Source organism: Crinia signifera, chromosome 5, assembly GCF_055691185.1.
Source record: "Crinia signifera chromosome 5, ASM5569118v1, whole genome shotgun sequence".
NCBI lineage: Eukaryota > Metazoa > Chordata > Amphibia > Anura > Myobatrachidae > Crinia > Crinia signifera.
The window spans coordinates 5882367-5906478 of record NC_139221.1 but is presented as its reverse complement, the minus strand read 5'-3'; the positions used below and the strand labels follow the sequence as shown (position 1 = coordinate 5906478).

Here is a 24112-nt window from a genome sequence, read left to right as displayed (position 1 = left end):
GCCCCCGGTGACCCGTAACCTCACACATCAGAGCGATGCACAATCTGCGCACACACTGGCATGGGGTATATGTAGGGCAACCGCAGGAGCTCACAATCACCTGTACGCATATTTATACACTATGCCATATAACGTATACATTACGCCACTAGGCAGTACGGATGGTGTAATGGTTATAGCATTACTGCCTCACAGGGTTCCATTCCCACCATGGCCCTAACTGTGCAGAGTTTGTTTATTATCCCCGTGTTTGCGTGGGTTTCCTCTGGGTACTCCCGTTTCCTCCCACAATCCAAAATATACTGGTATACAGGGGTCCGACAGTCGGGATCCCGACTGGCCGGACCCAGACAGCATGGTGAACGCAACACAGCCCCTTGCGGGCACGCTACGCTCGCCACCTATTCCGTTCTCCCTCTATGGGGGTCGTGGACCACCATAGCCGTCCGGCACCCGGTATATGTGAGCAGAGAGAACTGCTGCATGTGACAGGCACGCTACGCTCACCACCTATTCCATTCTCCCTCTATGGGGGTCGTGGAGCACCATAGCCGTCCAGCACCCGGTATATGTGAGCAGAGAGAACTGCTGCATGTGACAGGCACGCTCAGCTGCAATCTCCTCTTTCATCAGCCCTGGAGAAGGTATTGGATTTCCCCACACAAAGGGGCACATTCGGGGAACCTGTGGTGAGCAGCACGTGTGGCAGGAGATGTACGGGACATCTGACAGAGCAGCTGTACTCACAGGAATAATGCCTACGTCTGGTCAGTGCCCTCATGCCAGGATCACCCACACTATGGGACATTATGGGCACAGACTGGCAATGTGCCCCACACTGGGGCACTGGCAGGGGTGCCCTGGGCTGCTGATCCAGGACCAATACAAATAATTTATGGTCAAAGTAAAAGGCTCCAAACCAACTATGTGGACAAGCAGCTGCGGTCTCGCCCCCTGACGACATCACTGACTGAAGGATGACATCAGCACAAGGTACGTCATTTACATGGATTTATCGCAATGTCATATGAAGAAACCTGTGGCCTAACATTTGTGAACCACTACCTAAATCTATGGTTCATTGGTATGCTGGGACTTGTAGTGCCAAAAGCAACTAACTGCCCAATATGTTACACTAAATAAATTATATTTTATGCTCATCATAAATGCCCCGAGTCCAATGGGGAACACTGGGGTAAAGCTTGTGAGGTGCATCTGCTTCAGCTCCCTCCACACCACATACGGCCTGCTGTGACCATTAGGAGCCCCGCAGGCACAGAAACGGTCCCCTGCCATCACTGGTTGGGGTTTATTACGGCTGCTGGATTATAAAGCAGCACAGGTAAGGGGTACATTAGTATAAAGCACCGTAATATTAGAGAGAGGAGTTATATACCAGGACTGGTGGGTAAGAGGGCCCTGCTCGCTGGCCTATACATGTGTTATTATATGGTCAGATATTGCTGCAGTCTGGCCAATCCCCCGCTACCTGCCCCGCTGGCACCAGACAGCCGGGGTAATTCTCCCCCAGAAACATGTTCTACCTTATTATAAGAATACAGATTTAATATGCACATGGCAAACCGCCAACCCCGGCGCAGCCCTATAATAAAGTCATGTAAAACGTTTCCACATTCTATCACGCTCAGAGCTGTAAACGACATGCAGCCATCTCTGTCTGGGACGGCGCAGCCTTCTGAAAGCAGCTATTTATGAATATTGACGCCATTCTCTTCAGCATCTAATGAATGACCGGCCCTGTTACAGCGCTCATTGTTTTAATTACAGCACAGGCTTTAATTGGGGAAATGGGGAGTGACAGCTCCGGGGGAAATACTGGAACAACGTTTTACTGCACTTTGGTTTAATGAAGACGCAGTCTGGGCTTCTCTGTGCTCCAGGTCTGATCTAATGCTGGGGACGGCTTCCTAATTAGCCAGGGTACAGTATGTAAGGCACGGCGAGTTCACAGACGGGAAGGAAAGCAGCCGCGGGAACGCGCAGGAGCCCACGTCTCGCGGGATCGCGCAGGAGCCCACGTCTCGCGGGAACGCTCCCGTGACCTGTGTCCATCGATCGATATTACACATGGTCTGCGTCACCCAGTGGTCACCTGTCCTGTGTACGTGGGCACGTAGGGGTACGTGTCGGGGTTGTGCCCTGTCTCACGCCAGGGGGCGATGCCACAGGCAGGAGAACCATATTTAATGCATTCTTTGTCCACATTATAGCGATTACATTCCCCGCGTTCTCCATGAACCTGTAAATGCTATTTGCTATATAACACTAGGGCTGATGAACCACACACCGGGGAGGACGCATTACGGAGGAAAGCGGCGGTTTGGCCGGATGGAACAGCCGGCGTCAGATTGATCCCGGTCCTTCACCTCAGGCCCCGCTGGCCGGCAGACAGACGTTCTATCGCTTCCCATGATTATAGGTTCTCGCAGTGATGTATGAGGTGCGGAGCTGGAGGATTCCTGGCACCGTCCAGCAACAAAGACATTAGCTGCCCCTTTTCTCTCGCCAAGAGAATGTTTAACCCAGGAGTGGGCGACCGGCGTCCTCCCAGCCTCTGTGGTGCTACACAACAGCTGCAGGTTACCTAGCAATCAATGGTTCATACAAAGTATCAGACACTTTAGGTGCAGGAAAGGAGCAGACAAGTCATAGGTGACTATATAAGGGTTAAATAGGTCCTACTGGTGACCACCACGCACAGGGGAGGATGGAAATCTGCACCGGCTGCTCTCAGGGTCTGTGGCTTGTACACGTGCCCTGCATCAGCTGGAACAGCGGCTGCCCACGGAATGCAGAGTATTAACCTATTGTGCTTAGTGCAGCGGGAAACTACTGCAAGCAAGTCGCCAGCATCTGTGTATTCCTATCGACCTCACGTCGGCAGTTATTCACCTGGTGACCTCGTAGCGGCCTCACGTCGGCAGGTAATCCCCTGGTGACCTCCTAGCGGCTTCACGTCGGCAGTTATTCACCTGGTGACCTCCTAGCGGCCTCACGTCGGCAGCTATTCACCTGGTGACCTCCTAGCGGCTTCACGTCGGCAGCTATTCACCTGGTGACCTCGTAGCGGCCTCACGTCGGCAGGTAATCCCCCTGGTGACCTCCTAGCGGCTTCACGTCGGCAGTTATTCACCTGGTGACCTCCTAGCGGCCTCACGTCGGCAGGTAATCCCCTGGTGACCTCCTAGCGGCTTCACGTCGGCAGGTAATCCTCTGGTGACCTCCTAGCGGCTTCACGTCGGCAGGTAATCCTCTGGTGACCTCCTAGCGGCTTCACGTCGGCAGGTCATCACCTGGTGACCTCCTAGCGGCTTCACTTCGGCAGGTAATCCCCTGGTGACCTCCTAGCGGCTTCACGTCGGCAGGTTATCCCCTGGTGACCTCCTAGCGGCTTCACGTCGGCAGGTAATCCCCCTGGTGACCTCCTAGCGGCTTCACGTCGGCAGGTGATCCCCTGGTGACCTCCTAGCGGCCTCACGTCGGCAGGTAATCCCCTGGTGACCTCCTAGCGGCTTCACGTCGGCAGGTAATCCCCTGGTGACCTCCTAGCGGCTTCACGTCGGCAGGTAATCCCCTGGTGACCTCCTAGCGGCTTCACGTCGGCAGGTTATCCCCTGGTGACCTCCTAGCGGCTTCACGTCGGCAGGTAATCCCCCTGGTGACCTCCTAGCGGCTTCACGTCGGCAGGTAATCCCCTGGTGACCTCCTAGCGGCTTCACGTCGGCAGCTATTCACCTGGTGACCTCCTAGCGGCTTCACGTCGGCAGCTATTCACCTGGTGACCTCCTAGCGGCTTCACGTCGGCAGCTATTCACCTGGTGACCTCGTAGCGGCCTCACGTCGGCAGGTAATCCCCCTGGTGACCTCCTAGCGGCTTCACGTCGGCAGTTATTCACCTGGTGACCTCCTAGCGGCTTCACGTCGGCAGGTAATCCCCTGGTGACCTCGTAGCGGCCTCACGTCGGCAGGTAATCCCCTGGTGACCTCCTATCGGCTTCACGTCAGCAGGTAATCACCTGGTGACCTCCTAGCGGCTTCACGTCGGCAGGTAATCCTCTGGTGACCTCCTAGCGGCCTCACGTCGGCAGGTAATCACCCGGTGACCTCCTAGCGGCTTCACGTCGGCAGGTAATCCCCTGGTGACCTCCTAGCGGCTTCACGTCGGCAGGTAATCCCCTGGTGACCTCCTAGCGGCTTCAAGTCGGCAGGTAATCACCTGGTTACCTCCTAGCGGCTTCACGTCGGCAGGTAATCCCCCTGGTGACCTCCTAGCGGCTTCACGTCGGCAGGTTATCCCCCTGGTGACCTCCTAGCGGCTTCACGTCGGCAGGTGATCCCCTGGTGACCTCCTAGCGGCTTCACGTCGGCAGGTAATCCCCTGGTGACCTCCTAGCGGCTTCACGTCGGCAGGTAATCCCCTGGTGACCTCCTAGCGGCTTCACGTCGGCAGGTAATCCCCTGGTGACCTCCTAGCGGCTTCACGTCGGCAGGTTATCCCCTGGTGACCTCCTAGCGGCTTCACGTCGGCAGGTTATCCCCTGGTGACCTCCTAGCGGCTTCACGTCGGCAGGTAATCCCCCTGGTGACCTCCTAGCGGCTTCACGTCGGCAGGTAATCCCCTGGTGACCTCCTAGCGGCTTCACGTCGGCAGGTAATCCCCCTGGTGACCTCCTAGCGGCTTCACGTCGGCAGCTATTCACCTGGTGACCTCCTAGCGGCTTCATGTCGGCAGCTATTCACCTGGTGACCTCGTAGCGGCCTCACGTCGGCAGGTAATCCCCCTGGTGACCTCCTAGCGGCTTCACGTCGGCAGTTATTCACCTGGTGACCTCCTAGCGGCTTCACGTCGGCAGTTATTCACCTGGTGACCTCCTAGCGGCCTCACGTCGGCAGGTAATCCCCTGGTGACCTCCTATCGGCTTCACGTCAGCAGGTAATCACCTGGTGACCTCCTAGCGGCTTCACGTCGGCAGGTAATCCTCTGGTGACCTCCTAGCGGCCTCACGTCGGCAGGTTATCACCCGGTGACCTCCTAGCGGCCTCACGTCGGCAGGTAATCACCTGGTGACCTCCTAGCGGCTTCACGTCGGCAGGTAATCCCCCTGGTGACCTCCTAGCGGCTTCACGTCGGCAGGTGATCCCCTGGTGACCTCCTAGCGGCTTCACGTCGGCAGGTAATCCCCTGGTGACCTCCTAGCGGCTTCACGTCGGCAGGTAATCCCCTGGTGACCTCCTAGCGGCTTCACGTCAGCAGGTTATCCCCTGGTGACCTCCTAGCGGCTTCACGTCGGCAGGTAATCCCCCTGGTGACCTCCTAGCGGCTTCACGTCGGCAGGTCATCACCTGGTGACCTCCTAGCGGCTTCACGTCGGCAGGTAATCCCCTGGTGACCTCCTAGCGGCTTCACGTCGGCAGGTTATCCCCTGGTGACCTCCTAGCGGCTTCACGTCGGCAGGTAATCCCCCTGGTGACCTCCTAGCGGCTTCACGTCGGCAGGTTATCACCTGGTGACCTCCTAGCGGCTTCACGTCGGCAGGTAATCCCCCTGGTGACCTCCTAGCGGCTTCACGTCGGCAGGAAATCCCCCTGGTGACCTCCTAGCGGCCTCACGTCGGCAGGTAATCCCCTTGGTGACCTCCTAGCGGCCTCACGTCGGCAGGTAATCCCCCTGGTGACCTCCTAACGGCTTCACGTCGGCAGGTAATCCCCAAGATGGCTGCAACATCAATACCCAAATCCCATCCCTAAATGACAACGTATCGGCAACAGTCTAACAGACAGGGGACGGATCACAGTATCACGCTGCTGCGGTTCCCATAGAGACGGCTCTGGACCTCATATCCCAGTATCATCACACCCCAGTAGGGCTCCGGTTATGCCCATAACCGAATAGAGACTACATTTGGCTGACAGGCATCTGTGCAGTAACTTCTCCCATTCTCCCCAGCTGCAGAGTCAGGCGCACACGTTACCTTCATCGGGTTCTCATCATAGGTCGGAGTCCCCAGGTCCATCTCCGCCTCATGGTCCAGGCTCTCCCCTTCATCACCAGGGCTGTCCCAGGACGGAGGGTCCCACTGTGTCTGTCTGGAGAAGAAGAGACACTGCGGGTGAGGAAGGGAGAAGAATACAGCTCGCATGTTCCCAGCGATGACGTCACATGAGCGGTGCACGGGTAATGGTGCGCTGCAGGGCGGTGACATCACACGAGCGGTACACGGGTAATGGTGCGCTGCAGGGCGGTGACGTCACATAAGCGGTACACGGGTAATGGTGCGCTGCAGGGCGGTGACGTCACATGAGCGGTACACGGGTAACGGTGCGCTGCAGGGCGGTAACGTCACATGAGCGGTGCACGGGTAACGGTGCGCTGCAGGGCGGTAACGTCACATGAGCGGTACACGGGTAATGGTGCGCTGCAGGGCGGTGACGTCACATGAGCGGTACACGGGTAATGGTGCGCTGCAGGGCGGTGACGTCACATGAGCGGTACACGGGTAATGGTGCGCTGCAGGGCGGTGACGTCACATGAGCGGTACACGGGTAATGGTGCGCTGCAGGGCGGTGACGTCACATGAGCGGTACACGGGTAATGCTGCGCTGCAGGGCGGTGACGTCACATGAGCGGTACACGGGTAATGCTGCACTGCAGGGCGGTGACGTCACATGAGCGGTACACGGGTAATGGTGCGCTGCAGGGCGGTGACGTCACATGAGCGGTACACGGGTAATGGTGCGCTGCAGGGCGGTGACGTCACATGAGCGGTACACGGGTAATGCTGCGCTGCAGGGCGGTGACGTCACATGAGCGGTACACGGGTAATGCTGCGCTGCAGGGCGGTGACGTCACATGAGCGGTACACGGGTAATGGTGCGCTGCAGGGCGGTGACGCCACACGGGTAATGGTGCGCTGCAGGGCGGTGACATCACATGAGCGGTACACGGGTAATGGTGCGCTGCAGGGCGGTGACGTCACATGAGCGGTACACGGGTAATGGTGCGCTGCAGGGCGGTGACGTCACATGAGCGGTACACGGGTAATGGTGCGCTGCAGGGCGGTGACGTCACATGAGCGGTACACGGGTAATGGTGCGCTGCAGGGCGGTGACGTCACATGAGCGGTGCACGGGTAATGGTGCGCTGCAGGGCGGTGACGCCACACGGGTAATGGTGCGCTGCAGGGCGGTGACGTCACACGAGCGGTACATGGGTTATGGCGTGCTGCAGGGCGGTGACATCACATGAGCGGTACACGGGTAATGGTGCGCTGCAGGGCGGTGACGTCACACGAGCGGTACATGGGTTATGGCGTGCTGCAGGGCGGTGACATCACATGAGCGGTACACGGGTAATGGTGCGCTGCAGGGCGGTGACGTCACACGAGCGGTACATGGGTTATGGCGTGCTGCAGGGCGGTGACGTCACACGAGCGGTACATGGGTTATGGCGTGCTGCAGGGCAGTGACGTCACACGAGCGGTACATGGGTTATGGCGTGCTGCAGGGCAGTGACGTCACACGAGCGGTACACGGGTTATGGTGCGCTGCAGGGCAGTGACGTCACACGAGCGGTACATGGGTTATGGCGTGCTGCAGGGCAGTGACGTCACACGATCGGTACATGGGTTATGGCGCGCTGCAGGGCGGTGATGTCACATGAGCGGTACACGGGTAATGGTGCATAAGGGAAGGCCTGGCGCAGCGTTATCTTGGTCACTCACCTGGTTATTACATGGTAATAGTAAATCTTCCCCTCGGGGTCCCGGGCCGTCTTCCAGCTGGGTGGGAGGACGATGGTTTTAGGTTTGGGAGGAGAGGGAGGAGGAAGGTCCAGGATGTTGTTGGGGGCCAGTCCCATATCAGGCTGTAGGAAGAGAGATGATCAGACCAGAGCACAATACAGCAGCACAGAGGAGCTGTCACGCCTGACGCCGGATGCCACTTACCGGCTGCAGCGGTGGCGGCTGTCCGGGAGGACCAATTGCAGCCAATGGGGGACCTTGCTGCATGACCACACCCTGCGGATGCTGAGCGTAGATCTGCTGACCTGGCATGTACGGTATGCCGGGCTGCGTGTAGCTCTGCACAGAGAACATACATAAAGTGTGTCAGTATACGCCACAAAGCGTGTCAGTATACGCCACTGCTCCCACATCCTTACTGGGGGGAAGGCTCATGTGACATTCATACACAGTAATAACACACACACACACACACACACATATATCATACACAGTAATAATACACACAGATATCATACACCGTAATAGAACACGCACACATATCACAGACAAGTGGTTCTCAATCTGCATGCCGTGGCACCCTGGGGGACTTGAATTGGTCCTGGACCACTGATCCAAGCAAGTTATTGATGGCCAGTTTAATAGTGACATTTATAGAAGGGGCTGCCAGTCCTGTTCCTCACCACATAACTAAATGTAAGGATAACCCAATTTAGTTAATTTAATATTTTTTTCAAAATTTCTGAATTAGAAACTTTTGGTTTAGGGGTGCTGTGAAAAAAAATTGTAATACTCTAGGGCTCCGGGATTTAAAAAAAAAAAATCTCCTTCATACATTCACACACATCATATACAGTAAAATACATTCACACACATCATATACAGTAACCGTACATTCACTCTGTACCTTACTCTGTAGACCTGACAGGCTCAGCGCTGCTCTGATTAAGAACCCTCCCATGACGAGGTTGCTGCTGCTGTTCTCCATGGGCCCGAGAAGCATGTAATGAGCTCCACCAATCAAAGCTCAGCACAAACCTCTCAGCCTCTGCCCCTTGCACACGATGCTCAGCACCATTAATCATTGTCACATTGGCAGATAGGTGAAGCTGCAGACACTACCCCAGTGCCATGCACAAAACCTTTTTTTTTTTTTAATACTTGCCAACCACAGGGAACCCCTAGCTAGAGGGGGGCCCAGGGGTACTGACCCCCTGTACCCCCCCCCTTGATCCGTCCCTGACAGTAACCGTACATTCACACACATATCATATGCAGTAACAATACACTCATACACACATCACATATAGCGCACACATATTCCACAGCGCTTTACTGAGAATACATGATGGCAGCAGTGAAAACCAAGCCTTTACCATTGACAACACACAGAATGTTTATGAGTCTTGAGCAGATGATATCAGGCAGATTGCAGTCACGATTACGGGTTCTATTAACGTATAGCATTTTAGGAGTGGCGTTACCTTTTAAACCAATGGTTCCCAAATCTCCAACATGTCATGCTCTAAGGATGACTCTATGGAAGTAGGTGGTATAATTGCTGACCTCCAGAAAACATGGCATGTTGGTGGGGAGGACGACACAATGTCTAGCGCAGGTTATGACATCATCATGTAACAAATGCTCACCGGAATCATAGCTTGTGCCGTCTGTGTGTAGGCAGCCGGCATTCCGTACACAGCCGGGCAGGGCTGTCCTGGGTAGTAGAGGGCAGGCTGGGCAGGTGGTGGTGGGTACTGAGGCGGAGGTTGATGCTGCTGGACTGCCACCGCTTGCTGGTTGGGGTCCCAGACTCCATAGGGTTGGGGTGGCACAGAGCTGGGAGCTGGCACTGGCATCACGGTCACATTGGGTTCCTGGGGGACCATCTGTTCTGGCTGAGCTACATAATGCTGTGTAGGAAGGTCCATGGGGCCTGGTACATGCTGCACCATGGGTACTGGCTGGGGGGTCAGCATGCCGGGATTCACCGTCATCTGGGAGGGGTCATAGCTGTTGGGGGAATTGACCGTGTCCAGTGGCGGGGTGGGCAACAGAACTTTTCCAGCATTTGGGTTTACTGGGTCCACAAAGGACTGGATGGGGTATCCTTGAGGGTAGGTGATGAAAGGTGGGGGCAGCTGAGTGCCATAGGAAAGAGGGTCGTAGGGAATGGGAGATGCTATGCCAATGTTCTGCATCTGTTGCTGCTGCTTCTGCGCCTCTCTCTGAGCCACCTCCTGCTCAAACAGCTTCCTGCGTTCCTCCGTGGAGAGCTTGTTCCGGTCCTGCAGGCGACCTTTCTTCTTGGAGGAGGCTGGGGTGTCATACCTGCGAGATACCGGCACAGTTACTGGCCAGGTGGGCAACCAATCATAGCACACACATCCAATGTGATCCCTCCCCACAGAGCGCGCGAGAGAAAGAGCTAGCACGAGAGAGAGCGCGCTCGCGCGCGCGAGAGAGAGAAAGCAAGATAGCGAGAGAGAAAGCGAGATAGCGAGAGAGAACGCGAGAGAAAGAGCGAGCGCGAGCGGACAGGCCTAGGCATCTACTCACCGGTCTTCGCCTCTCTTTGAGCTGCGTTCGTAGAAGGACGGTGGTGATGGAGACTGCCGGCGCTTCCTCTGGCTCTGCCGCTCAGACTCCCGCTCCCGGCCCTGACTCTTGATGTTTGGGGTCATGTAGCTTCCACCTGGGGACTCCCTCCAGCGGTCATCTGCAACAAGACATGGGGTAAGTGACAACACAATGAACTGCCAATATTCAGGTCCATCACAGAAGCAGAGAACTGGGTGCATGTGGGATTGTTAGATGATGAAGCCATGGGTGGGTTGGACCAATAGTCCAGTCACAGCAGCATCTGCAGGAGGGGTGGGGGGGGGGCTGCATGCTAGCGCAGCAGCATCTGCAGGAGGGGGGAGGACTGCATGTCAGCACAGCACCATCTGCAGGAGGGGTGGGAGGGACTGCATGTCAGCGCAGCACCATCTGCAGGAGGGGTGGGAGGGGGAGGACTGCATGTCAGCGCAGCATCATCTGCAGAAGGGGGGGTGCTGCATGTCAGCGCAGCACCATCTGCAGGAGGGGTGGGAGGGGGAGGACTGCATGTCAGCGCAGCATCATCTGCAGAAGGGGGGGTGCTGCATGTCAGCGCAGCATCATCTGCAGGAGGGGAGGGGGATTGCATGTCAGTGCAGCATCATCTGCAGAAGGGGGGGTGCTGCATGTCAGCGCAGCATCATCTGCAGGAGGGGGGGGGGACTGCATGTCAGCACAGCACCATCTGCAGGAGGGGTGGGAGGGACTGCATGTCAGCACAGCACCATCTGCAGGAGGGGTGGGAGGGACTGCATGTCAGCGCAGCACCATCTGCAGGAAGGTGAAGATTGCATGTCAGCGCAGCACCATCTGCAGGAGGGAGAGGACTGCATGTCAGCGCAGCAGCATCGCAGGAGGGGGGTTGGCTAGGCTGCTCAGGGACCCTGTGGCAGATTGTGCATTAATGAGATATTTGGAACGTAAGTGGGTGGTTAGGTTACAGGAGCTCACAAGAACCTTGGCGTGCCAAGTGGTGGCACAATGCAGGTCCAGGAGCTTCTGCTGTCGCCACGCTCTCATAGACCACTTCAGGAATGCATTACTGGCTGTACGCACATTAGGACTCTAAAACCTATTAAGAATCTATCCCTGGATTTTTTATTCAAAATCTTCCCAGGGACAGACAGAGGCTGGGTATCCACTAGTGTGTTACAGGTACAACACTGCCCTCTGCAGGCAGAACACAGACTCTGCAGGCAGAGCACGGCTACTTGGGATATGGTCAGGCTATTCCCAGCGCTGTGCAGGACATGCACCTTGCTTGTGTTACACCAGGCTCCTGAGCATACATATAACTGATCCCCTCCTAAGACCTCCACAGCCATTTACTTGTATCTGGTGTCTTCCACTCGTTATCCCCGGAGGACCCTCGTTATTAACGGAGGACCCTGCCACCTTCAACACTGTTATCCCTAGGGTGACCAACTCATCCCTTTAATCCGGGACACATTAATTACACAGGTTCTGTGGCAGCTTAAAACCAGGTGAAAGCCAGCCACAGAACCTGTGTAATTAATATGTGTCCCGGATTAAAGGGATGAGTTGGTCACCCTAGTTATCCCCCTGACAGGAGCCCCTGCCACCCCCTACCCGTTATCACACCACCTCTCCACCACAATTTAATTGCCCTGTAATAAAATGTTTTCTTCCTCTAGTGTAAACTCATGCCCACGTGTCCTAGGATCCTTCCTCAAAGCATAAAGGGTGCCGGACAGTTCCTTATATTGGCCCCTGATATATTTGTACATGTTGAGCATGTCCCCCCGTCTCTTCTCTGGTGTAAATAATCCCAATTTGTCCAATCTGTCTCCACAGGTTACGCTACATCCCCTTTATTAGCTTTGTTCTTCTATGGATGTTTTCCAGTTCTATGATATAGTGCGGGGCCCAGAACTGTACTCCGTATTCTAGATGTGGTCTAACCAGTGCCTTGTACAGTGGCATCATTACATTTGGGTTCCTAGTCTCCGTACCCCTTCTGATACATGCTAGTGTCCTGCTATGTGACATTGAGCACTGCACCCAGCTTGTTATCTATTTGGACTCCTAGATCCTTTCCCAGTTCTGATTTACCCAAGGCCCCCCCTGACCCACATCTGTGACACCCATCACTAACACATAGGTATGTACTTACAGTTCTCCTTCTCCACCTGGGATTTCTTTGGGATCCTATACACCTCCTAGAGAGAGCAGAGTCCAGGTTACACTCACAACACATAACACGCGTGCAGATGTGTCCACATACATGTAGCCTCCTCACACATCAGTGTCACCGTGTGCCGAGCGTTGTTGCGTGCAACTTTTTCCCTTCCAACGCAGAAGACAATAACATAGCATTTTGTATACAGACGCGGTGCAGAAAGAATATAGGAAGCATAGAATCTTCATCAGCAGAAGCTGCTTGTGCGCACTATACGTTTTGCGAATAAGACGCACTGGAATTGAAAAAGACGCACAAAAATACACTCAGCGCCACCAAGTCATATGGAGCTCACGGATTGTGTGACGTGACTTGCAGCGCACGGAGGATAGATAGATGTGGAGACATCTATAAACACAGAGAGCATCTCTACACCAGTGATACACGTCCTACAGAGAGAACAGTCAACAATACACACACACACACTCACTACACCAGTGATACATGTCCTACAGAGAGAACAGGCAACACAATACACACTCACTACACCAGTGATACACGTCCTACAGAGAGAACAGGCAACAATACACACACACACTCACTACACCAGTGATACACGTCCTACAGAGAGAACAGGCAACAATACACACACACACACACACTACACCAGTGATACACGTCCTACAGAGAGAACAGGCAACACAACACACACACACACACTCACTACACCAGTGATACACGTCCTACAGAGAGAACAGGCAACAATACACACACACACTCACTACACCAGTGATACACGTCCTACAGAGAGAACAGGCAACAATACACACACACACACACACTACACCAGTGATACACGTCCTACAGAGAGAACAGGCAACAATACACACACACACACACACTCACTACACCAGTGATACACGTCCTACAGAGAGAACAGGCAACACAATACACACACACACACACTCACTACACCAGTGATACACGTCCTACAGAGAGAACAGGCAACAATACACACACTCACTACACCAGTGATACACGTCCTACAGAGAGAACAGGCAACAATACACACACACACACTCACTACACCAGTGATACATGTCCTACAGAGAGAACGGGCAACACAATACACACTCACTACACCAGTGATACACGTCCTACAGAGAGTACAGGCAACAATACACACACACACACTCACTCACTACACCAGCGATACACGTCCTACAGAGAGTACAGGCAACAATACACACACACACACTCACTACACCAGTGATACACGTCCTACAGAGAGTACAGGCAACAATACACACACACACACACACTCACTACACCAGTGATACACGTCCTACAGAGAGTACAGGCAACAATACACACACACACACACACACTCACTCACTACACCAGTGATACACGTCCTACAGAGAGAACAGGCAACACAACACACACACACACACACACACTGCACCTGATCTGTAGGGTATCCAGAGTATTCTGCAGTATCACAACACACAACCCGCAAATACACAGCGCACACCACTATACAGCGTGTATCCCACTACACAGGACACATACACAGCCTATACCACTAACTATACGGGGTGTATCCCACTACACAGCCTATACCACTAAGTATACACGGTGCATCCCATTACACAGCACACACACAGCCTATACCACTAACTATACAGGGTGTATCCCACTACACAGCACACACATACAGCCTATACCACTAACTATACAGGGTGTATCCCACTACACAGCACACATTCAGCCTATACCACTAACTATACAGGGTGTATCCCACTACACAGCACACACACCGCCTATACCACTAACTATACAGGGTATATCCCACTACACAGCACACACACAGCCTATACCACTAACTATACAGCGTGTATCCCACTACACAGCACACACACACACAGCCTATACCACTAACTATACAGGGTGTATCCCACTACACAGCCCACACACAGCCTATACCACTAACTATACAGGGTGCATCCCATTACACAGCAAAACACACACAGCCTATACCACTAACTATACAGGGTGTATCCCACTACACAGCACACATTCAGCCTATACCACTAACTACACAGGGTGTATCCCACTACACAGCACACATTCAGCCTATACCACTAACTATACAGGGTGTATCCCACTACACAGCGCACACACAGCCTATACCACTAACTATACAGGGTGTATCCCACTACACATCGCACACACAGCCTATACCACTAACTATACAGGGTGTATCCCACTACACAGCACACACACACAGAGGGTGTATCCCACTACACAGCACACATACAGCCTATACCACTAACTATAGAGGGTGTATCCCACTACACAGCACACATACAGCCTATACCACTAACTATAGAGGGTGTATCCCACTACAGAGCACACATACAGCCTATACCACTAACTATACAGGGTGTATCCCACTACACAGCACACATACAGCCTATACCACTAACTATAGAGGGTGTATCCCACTACAGAGCACACATACAGCCTATACCACTAACTATACAGGGTGTATCCCACTACAAATCACACACACACACACACACACACACACACACGGTGTATCCCACTACACAGCACACATACAGCCTATACCACTAACTATACAGGGTGTATCCCACTACACATCACACACACACACACACACACACACACACACACACAGGGTGTATCCCACTACACAGCACACATACAGCCTATACCACTAACTATAGAGGGTGTATCCCACTACACAGCACACATACAGCCTATACCAATAACTATACAGGGTGTATCCCACTACACAGCACACACACAGCTTATACCACTAACTACACAGGGTATATTCCACTACACAGCACACACACACACACACACACACACACACTATACCACTAACTATACAGGGTGTATCCCACTACACAGCACACATACAGCCTATACCACTAACTATACAGGGTGTATCCCACTACACAGCACACATACAGCCTACACCAATAACTATACAGGGTGTATCCCACTACACAGCACACATTCAGCCTATACCACTAACTACAGAGGGTGTATCCCACTACACAGCACACATTCAGCCTATACCACTAACTATACAGGGTGTATCCCACTACACAGCGCACACACAGCCTATACCACTAACTATACAGGGTGTATCCCACTACACATCGCACACAGCCTATACCACTAACTATACAGGGTGTATCCCACTACACAGCACACACACACACACACAGAGGGTGTATCCCACTACACAGCACACATACAGCCTATACCACTAACTATAGAGGGTGTATCCCACTACACAGCACACATACAGCCTATACCACTAACTACACAGGGTGTATCCCACTACACAGCACACATACAGCCTATACCACTAACTATAGAGGGTGTATCCCACTACACAGCACACATACAGCCTATACCACTAACTATAGAGGGTGTATCCCACTACAGAGCACACATACAGCCTATACCACTAACTATACAGGGTGTATCCCACTACAAATCACACACACACACACACACACACACACACACACACACAGGGTGTATCCCACTACACAGCACACATACAGCCTATACCACTAACTATACAGGGTGTATCCCACTACAGAGCACACATACAGCCTACACCAATAACTATACAGGGTGTATCCCACTACACAGCACACATACAGCCTATACCACTAACTATACAGGGTGTATCCCACTACACAGCACACATACAGTCTATACCACTAACTACACAGGGTGTATCCCACTACACAGCGCACACACAGCCTATACCACTAACTATACAGGGTGTATACCACTACACAGCGCACACACAGCCTATACCACTAACTACACAGGGAGTATACCACTACACAGCGCACACAGACAGCGTACACCACTAACTACACAGGGTGTATCCCACTACACCGCCTATACTACTAACAGTACAGGGTGTATCTCACTACACACTATACCACTAACTACACAGGGTGTATCCCACTAACTATACAGTGTGTATCCCACTACACAACACACACACACACAGCCAGCCTATACCACTAACTATACAGGGTGTATACCACTACACAGCCTATACCACAAACTATACAGAGTGTATCCCACTACACAGCACACACAGCCTATACAGGGTGTATACCACTACACAGCACATACAGTCTATACCAACAACTACACAGGGTGTATCCCACTACACAGCGCACACACAGCCTATACCACTAACTATACAGGGTGTATCCCACTACACAGCCCACACACAGCCTATACCACTAACTATACAGGGTGTATCCCACTACACAGCGCACACACAGCCTATACCACTAACTATACAGGGTGTATACCACTACACAGCAAACACACAGCCTATACCACTAACTATACAGGGTGTATCCCACTACACAGCACACACACCGCCTATACCACTAACTATACAGGGTATATCCCACTACACAGCACACACACAGCCTATACCACTAACTATACAGCGTGTATCCCACTACACAGCACACACACACACAGCCTATACCACTAACTATACAGGGTGTATCCCACTACACAGCGCACACACAGCCTATACCACTAACTATACAGGGTGTATACCACTACACAGCACACACACCGCCTATACCACTAACTATACAGAGTGTATCTCACTACACAGCACACATACAGTCTATACCACTAACTACACAGGGTGTATCCCACTACACAGCGCACACAGCCTATACCACTAACTATACAGGGTGTATCCGACTACACAGCGCACACACAGCCTATACCACTAACTACACAGGGTGTATACTACACAGCACGCACACACACAGCGTGTGTATACTACACAGCACGCACACACACAGCGTACATCACCAACTACACAGGGTGTATCCCACTACACAGCCTATACCACTAACTATACAGGGTGTATCCCACTACACAGCACACACACAGCTTATACCACTAACTATACAGGGTGTATCCCACTACACAGCCTATATCACTAACTATACAGCATGTATCCCACTACACAGCACACATACAGCCTATACCACTAACTACACAGGGTGTATCACAGTACACAGCCTATACCACCAACTATACCGGGTGTATCACACTACACAGCACACACACAGCTTATACCAATAACTATACAGGATGTATCCCACTACACAGCACACACACAGCCTATACCACTAACTATACAGCGTGTATCCCACTACACAGCACACACACAGCATATACCACTAACTATACAGGGTGTATCCCACTACACAGCACACATACAGCCTATACCACTAACTATACAGGGTGTATCACACTACACAGCACACACACAGCTTATACCACCAACTATACCGGGTGTATCACACTACACAGCACACATACAGAGCATACAACACTAACTATACAGGCTGCATCCCACTACACAGCATACACACCACACTACAAACAATAGAAAATGAACATCTCTTACTATATAAAGTATGGCAATGTATTATTAGTTATAGCGCCTGCATACTCCGTTGCATGTTACAGCTAGGAACGAAAGAGCAAAGAGAAACAAGAAGCGGGGAGGGCGGAGGGCCTTGCCAGCATCACTACAACATATAGTGATAAGTATACACAACTTCTGCGCAAATAACCAACACAAAGTGTTCACAAATTACAACCCAATACAAGTACAGTACACAATCATACACAAGTATCTAAATGTGCAATGCCCAAAACACCACAAACATGGCATGGCACATAGCACAGAAGTTTGGGTCATTGTCTTATAGTGGGATACGCAGGACCCCATGTCAGATTCAGACAATACATGTGTCTATTCTCTGCTACCACCATGTAGTAACTACTACCCCCAGTATTGCCACAGTACCAGGGTACACCGGGCACATCTACCCCAATGTCAGGGTCACAGGACCAGGATACAGGGAACACCGGGCACATCTACCCTAATCCGGTGGGTACCATGTAGTCCAATGCCAGGGTCACAGGACCAGGATACAGGGAACACCGGGCACATCTACCCTAATCCGCTGGGTACCATGTAGTCCAATGCCAGGGTCACAGGACCAGGATACAGGGAACACCGGGCACATCTACCCTAATCCGCTGGGTACCATGTAGTCCAATGCCAGGGTCACAGGACCAGGATACAGGGAACACCGGGCACATCTACCCTAATCCGCTGGGTACCATGCTGTCCAATGCCAGGGTCACAGGACCAGGATACAGGGAACACTGGGCACATCTACTCTAATCCGCTGGGTACCATGCTGTCCATTGCCAGGGTCACAGGACCAGGATACAGGGAACACCGGGCACATCTACCCTAATCCGCTGAGTACCATGCTGCCCAATGCCAGGGTCACAGGACCAGGATACAGGGAACACTGGGCACATCTACTCTAATCCGCTGGGTACCATGCTGTCCAATGCCAGGGTCACAGGACCAGGATACAGGGAACACCGGGCACATCTACCCTAATCCGGTGGGTACCAGGCTGCCCAATGCCATCCATTGTAGCATGTGGCGCAGCTGCGGCTTTATGGGTGGAGAGTTGCATCCTGTCCAAACCAACCACCACAGACACAGATGACCAACGATGGAACCCGAACCCCAGCGCTGTGTCTGTATACATAACAAAGGCTGTGGTGCTAGATCCTGCGCTACACTACATCATCCTCCAACAGCAGCGCTGTGTCTGTATACATAACATAGGCTGTGGTGCTAGATCCTGCGCTACACTACATCATCCTCCAACAGCAGCGCTGTGTATACATAACATAGGCTGTGGTGCTAGATCCTGCGCTACACTACATCATCCTCCAACAGCAGTGCTGTGTCTGTATACATAACATAGGCTGTGGTGCTAGATCCTGCGCTACACTACATCATCCTCCAACAGCAGCGCTGTGTCTGTATACATAACATAGGCTGTGGTGCTAGATCCTGCGCTACACTACATCATCCTCCAACAGCAGCGCTGTGTCTGTATACATAACATAGGCTGTGGTGCTAGATCCTGCGCTACACTACATCATCCTCCAACAGCAGGGCTGTGTCTGTATACATAACATAGGCTGTGGTGCTAGATCCTGCGCTACACTACATCATCCTCCAACAGCAGCGCTGTGTCTGTATACATAACATAGGCTGTGGTGCTAGATCCTGCGCTACACTACATCATCCTCCAACAGCAGCACTGTGTCTGTATACATAACATAGGCTGTGGCGCTAGATCCTGCGCTACACTACATCATCCTCCAACAGCAGCGCTGTGTCTGTATACATAACAAAGGCTGTGGTGCTAGATCCTGCGCTACACTACATCATCCTCCAACAGCAGCGCTGTGTCTGTATACATAACATAGGCTGTGGCGCTAGATCCTGCGCTACACTACATCATCCTCCAACAGCAGCGCTGTGTCTGTATACATAACATAGGCGGTGGTGCTAGATCCTGCGCTACACTACATCATCCTCCAACAGCAGCGCTGTGTCTGTATACATAACATAGGCTGTGGCGCTAGATCCTGCGCTACACTACATCATCCTCCAACAGCAGCGCTGTGTCTGTATACATAACATAGGCTGTGGTGCTAGATCCTGCGCTACACTACATCATCCTCCAACAGCAGCGCCGTGTCTGTATACATAACATAGGCTGTGGTGCTAGATCCTGCGCTACACTACATCATCCTCCAACAGCAGCGCCGTGTCTGTATACATAACATAGGCTGTGGTGCTAGATCCTGCGCTACACTACATCATCCTCCAACAGCAGCGCCGTGTCTGTATACATAACATAGGCTGTGGTGCTAGATCCTGCGCTACACTACATCATCCTCCAACAGCAGCGCCGTGTCTGTATACATAACATAGGCTGTGGTGCTAGATCCTGCGCTACACTACATCATCCTCCAACAGCAGCGCCGTGTCTGTATACATAACATAGGCTGTGGTGCTAGATCCTGCGCTACACTACATCATCCTCCAACAGCAGCGCCGTGTCTGTATACATAACATAGGCTGTGGTGCTAGATCCTGCGCTACACTACATCATCCTTCAACAGCAGCGCCGTGTCTGTATACATAACAAAGGCTGTGGTGCTAGATCCTGCGCTACACTACATCATCCTCCAACAGAAGCGCCGTGTCTGTATACATAACATAGGCTGTGGTGCTAGATCCTGCGCTACACTACATCATCCTCCAACAGCAGAGCTGTGTCTGTATACATAACATAGGCTGTGGTGCTAGATCCTGCGCTACACTACCTCATCCTCCAACAGCAGCGCTGTGTCTGTATACATAACATAGGCTGTGGTGCTAGATCCTGCGCTACACTACATCATCCTCCAACAGCAGGGCTGTGTCTGTATATATAACATAGGCTGTGGTGCTAGATCCTGCGCTACACTACATCATCCTCCAACAGCAGCGCTGTGTCTGTATACATAACATAGGCTGTGGTGCTAGATCCTGCGCTACACTACATCATCCTCCAACAGCAGGGCTGTGTCTGTATACATAACATAGGCTGTGGCGCTAGATCCTGCGCTACACTACATCATCCTCCAACAGCAGCGCTGTGTCTGTATACATAACATAGGCGGTGGTGCTAGATCCTGCGCTACACTACATCATTCTCCAACAGCAGCGCTGTGTCTGTATACATAACATAGGCTGTGGTGCTAGATCCTGCGCTACACTACATCATTCTCCAACAGCAGGGCTGGGTCTGTATACATAACATAGGCTGTGGTGCTAGATCCTGCGCTACACTACATCATCCTCCAACAGCAGCGCTGTGTCTGTATACATAACATAGGCTGTGGTGCTAGATCCTGCGCTACACTACATCATCCTCCAACAGCAGCGCTGTGTCTGTATACATAACATAGGCTGTGGTGCTAGATCCTGCGCTACACTACCTCATCCTCCAACAGCAGCGCTGTGTCTGTATACATAACATAGGCTGTGGTGCTAGATCCTGCGCTACACTACATCATCCTCCAACAGCAGGGCTGTGTCTGTATACATAACATAGGCTGTGGTGCTAGATCCTGCGCTACACTACATCATTCTCCAACAGCAGCGCTGTGTCTGTATACATAACATAGGCTGTGGTGCTAGATCCTGCGCTACACTACCTCATCCTCCAACAGCAGCGCTGTGTCTGTATACATAACATAGGCTGTGGTGCTAGATCCTGCGCTACACTACATCATCCTCCAACAGCAGCGCCGTGTCTGTATACATAACATAGGCTGTGGTGCTAGATCCTGCGCTACACTACATCATCCTCCAACAGCAGCGCCGTGTCTGTATACATAACATAGGCTGTGGTGCTAGATCCTGCGCTACACTACATCATCCTCCAACAGCAGCGCCGTGTCTGTATACATAACATAGGCTGTGGTGCTAGATCCTGCGCTACACTACATCATCCTCCAACAGCAGGGCTGTGTCTGTATACATAACATAGGCTGTGGTGCTAGATCCTGCGCTACACTACATCATCCTCCAACAGCAGCGCTGTGTCTGTATACATAACATAGGCTGTGGTGCTAGATCCTGCGCTACACTACATCATCCTCCAACAGCAGCGCCGTGTCTGTATACATAACATAGGCTGTGGTGCTAGATCCTGCGCTACACTACATCATCCTCCAACAGCAGCGCTGTGTCTGTATACATAACATAGGCTGTGGTGCTAGATCCTGCGCTACACTACATCATCCTCCAACAGCAGGGCTGTGTCTGTATACATAACATAGGCTGTGGTGCTAGATCCTGCGCTACACTACATCATCCTCCAACAGCAGCGCTGTGTCTGTATACATAACATAGGCTGTGGTGCTAGATCCTGCGCTACACTACATCATCCTCCAACAGCAGGGCTGTGTCTGTATACATAACATAGGCTGTGGCGCTAGATCCTGCACTACACTACATCATCCTCCAACAGCAGCGCTGTGTCTGTATACATAACATAGGCGGTGGTGCTAGATCCTGCGCTACACTACATCATCCTCCAACAGCAGCGCTGTGTCTGTATACATAACATAGGCGGTGGTGCTAGATCCTGCGCTACACTACATCATCCTCCAACAGCAGCGCTGTGTCTGTATACATAACATAGGCAGTGGTGCTAGATCCTGCGCTACACTACATCATCCTCCAACAGCAGGGCTGTGTCTGTATACATAACATAGGCTGTGGCGCTAGATCCTGCGCTACACTACATCATCCTCCAACAGCAGCACCCAAATGCCGCCACTGATATCACTAGTTCACCTGTGGCAGGGATCTCTGAGGGCTTACAGCCATCCCTCAACAGCACCCGATATCCCTGCTTGTGCACAGATGGTATATAGAGACCGACCGAGGATTACAGCCACCCCTCAATAGCACCCGATATCCCTGCTTGTGCACAGATGGTATATACAGTCCGACCGAGGATTACAGCCACCCCTCAATAGCACCCGATATCCCTGCTTGTGCACAGATGGTATATACAGACCGACCGAGGATTACAGCCGCTCCTCAATAGCACCCGATATCCCTGCTTGTGCACAGATGGTATATACAGACCGACCGAGGATTACAGCCACCCCTCAATAGCACCCGATATCCCTGCTTGTGCACAGATGGTATATACAGACCGACCGAGGATTAAAGCCGCCCCTCAATAGCACCCGATATCCCTGCTTGTGCACAGATGGTATATACAAACCGATTGAGGATTAGTCACCCCTTAATAGCACGCGATATCCCTGCTTGTGCACAGATGGTATATACAGACCGACAGAGGATTACAGCCACCCCTCAATAGCACCCGATATCCCTGCTTGTGCACAGATGGTATATACAGACCGACTGAGGATTACAGCCACCCCTCAATAGCACCCGATATCCCTGCTTGTGCACAGATGGTATATACAGACCGACTGAGGATTACAGCCACCCCTCAATAGCACCCGATATCCCTGCTTGTGCACAGATGGTATATACAGTCCGACCGAGGATTACAGCCACCCCTCAATAGCACCCGATATCCCTGCTTGTGCACAGATGGTATATACAGACCAACCGAGGATTACAGCCACCCCTCAACAGCACCCGATATCCCTGCTTGTGCACAGATGGTATATACAGACCGACAGAGGATTACAGCCACCCCTCAATAGCACCCGATATCCCTGCTTGTGCACAGATGGTATATACAGACCGACCGAGGATTACAGCCGTCCCTCAATAGCACCCGATATCCCTGCTTGTGCACAGATGGTATATACAGACCGACCGAGGATTACAGCCACCCCTCAATACCACCCGATATCCCTGCTTGTGCACAGATGGTATATACAGACCGACCGAGGATTACAGCCGCTCCTCAATAGCACCAGATATCCCTGCTTGTGCACAGATGGTATATACAGACCGACCGAGGATTACAGCCACCCCTCAATAGCACCCGATATCCCTGCTTGTGCACAGATGGTATATACAGACCGACCGAGGATTACAGCCGCCCCTCAATAGCACCCGATA

At 52.3% G+C, this 24112-nt stretch overlaps 1 protein-coding gene across 2 annotated transcripts in view; it reads right to left on the bottom strand.

Annotated features, from left to right (window-relative positions):
• Positions 1-24112, bottom strand: part of SETD2 (SET domain containing 2, histone lysine methyltransferase) — a 97785-nt gene that overhangs the window by 3072 nt on the left and 70601 nt on the right. The window contains exons 14-19 of one of the 2 annotated variants that reach the window (XM_083186545.1): positions 12499-12544; positions 10323-10482; positions 9413-10094; positions 7968-8102; positions 7743-7885; positions 5994-6108 (exon numbers count right to left, since the gene is read on the bottom strand). In XM_083186545.1, the coding sequence (XP_083042671.1) occupies positions 5994-6108; positions 7743-7885; positions 7968-8102; positions 9413-10094; positions 10323-10482; positions 12499-12544 (1281 nt within the window). Of the gene's footprint in view, positions 1-5993; positions 6109-7742; positions 7886-7967; positions 8103-9412; positions 10095-10322; positions 10483-12498; positions 12545-24112 lie in introns of those variants that run through there. The other variant, XM_083186546.1, reaches the window with a different exon arrangement.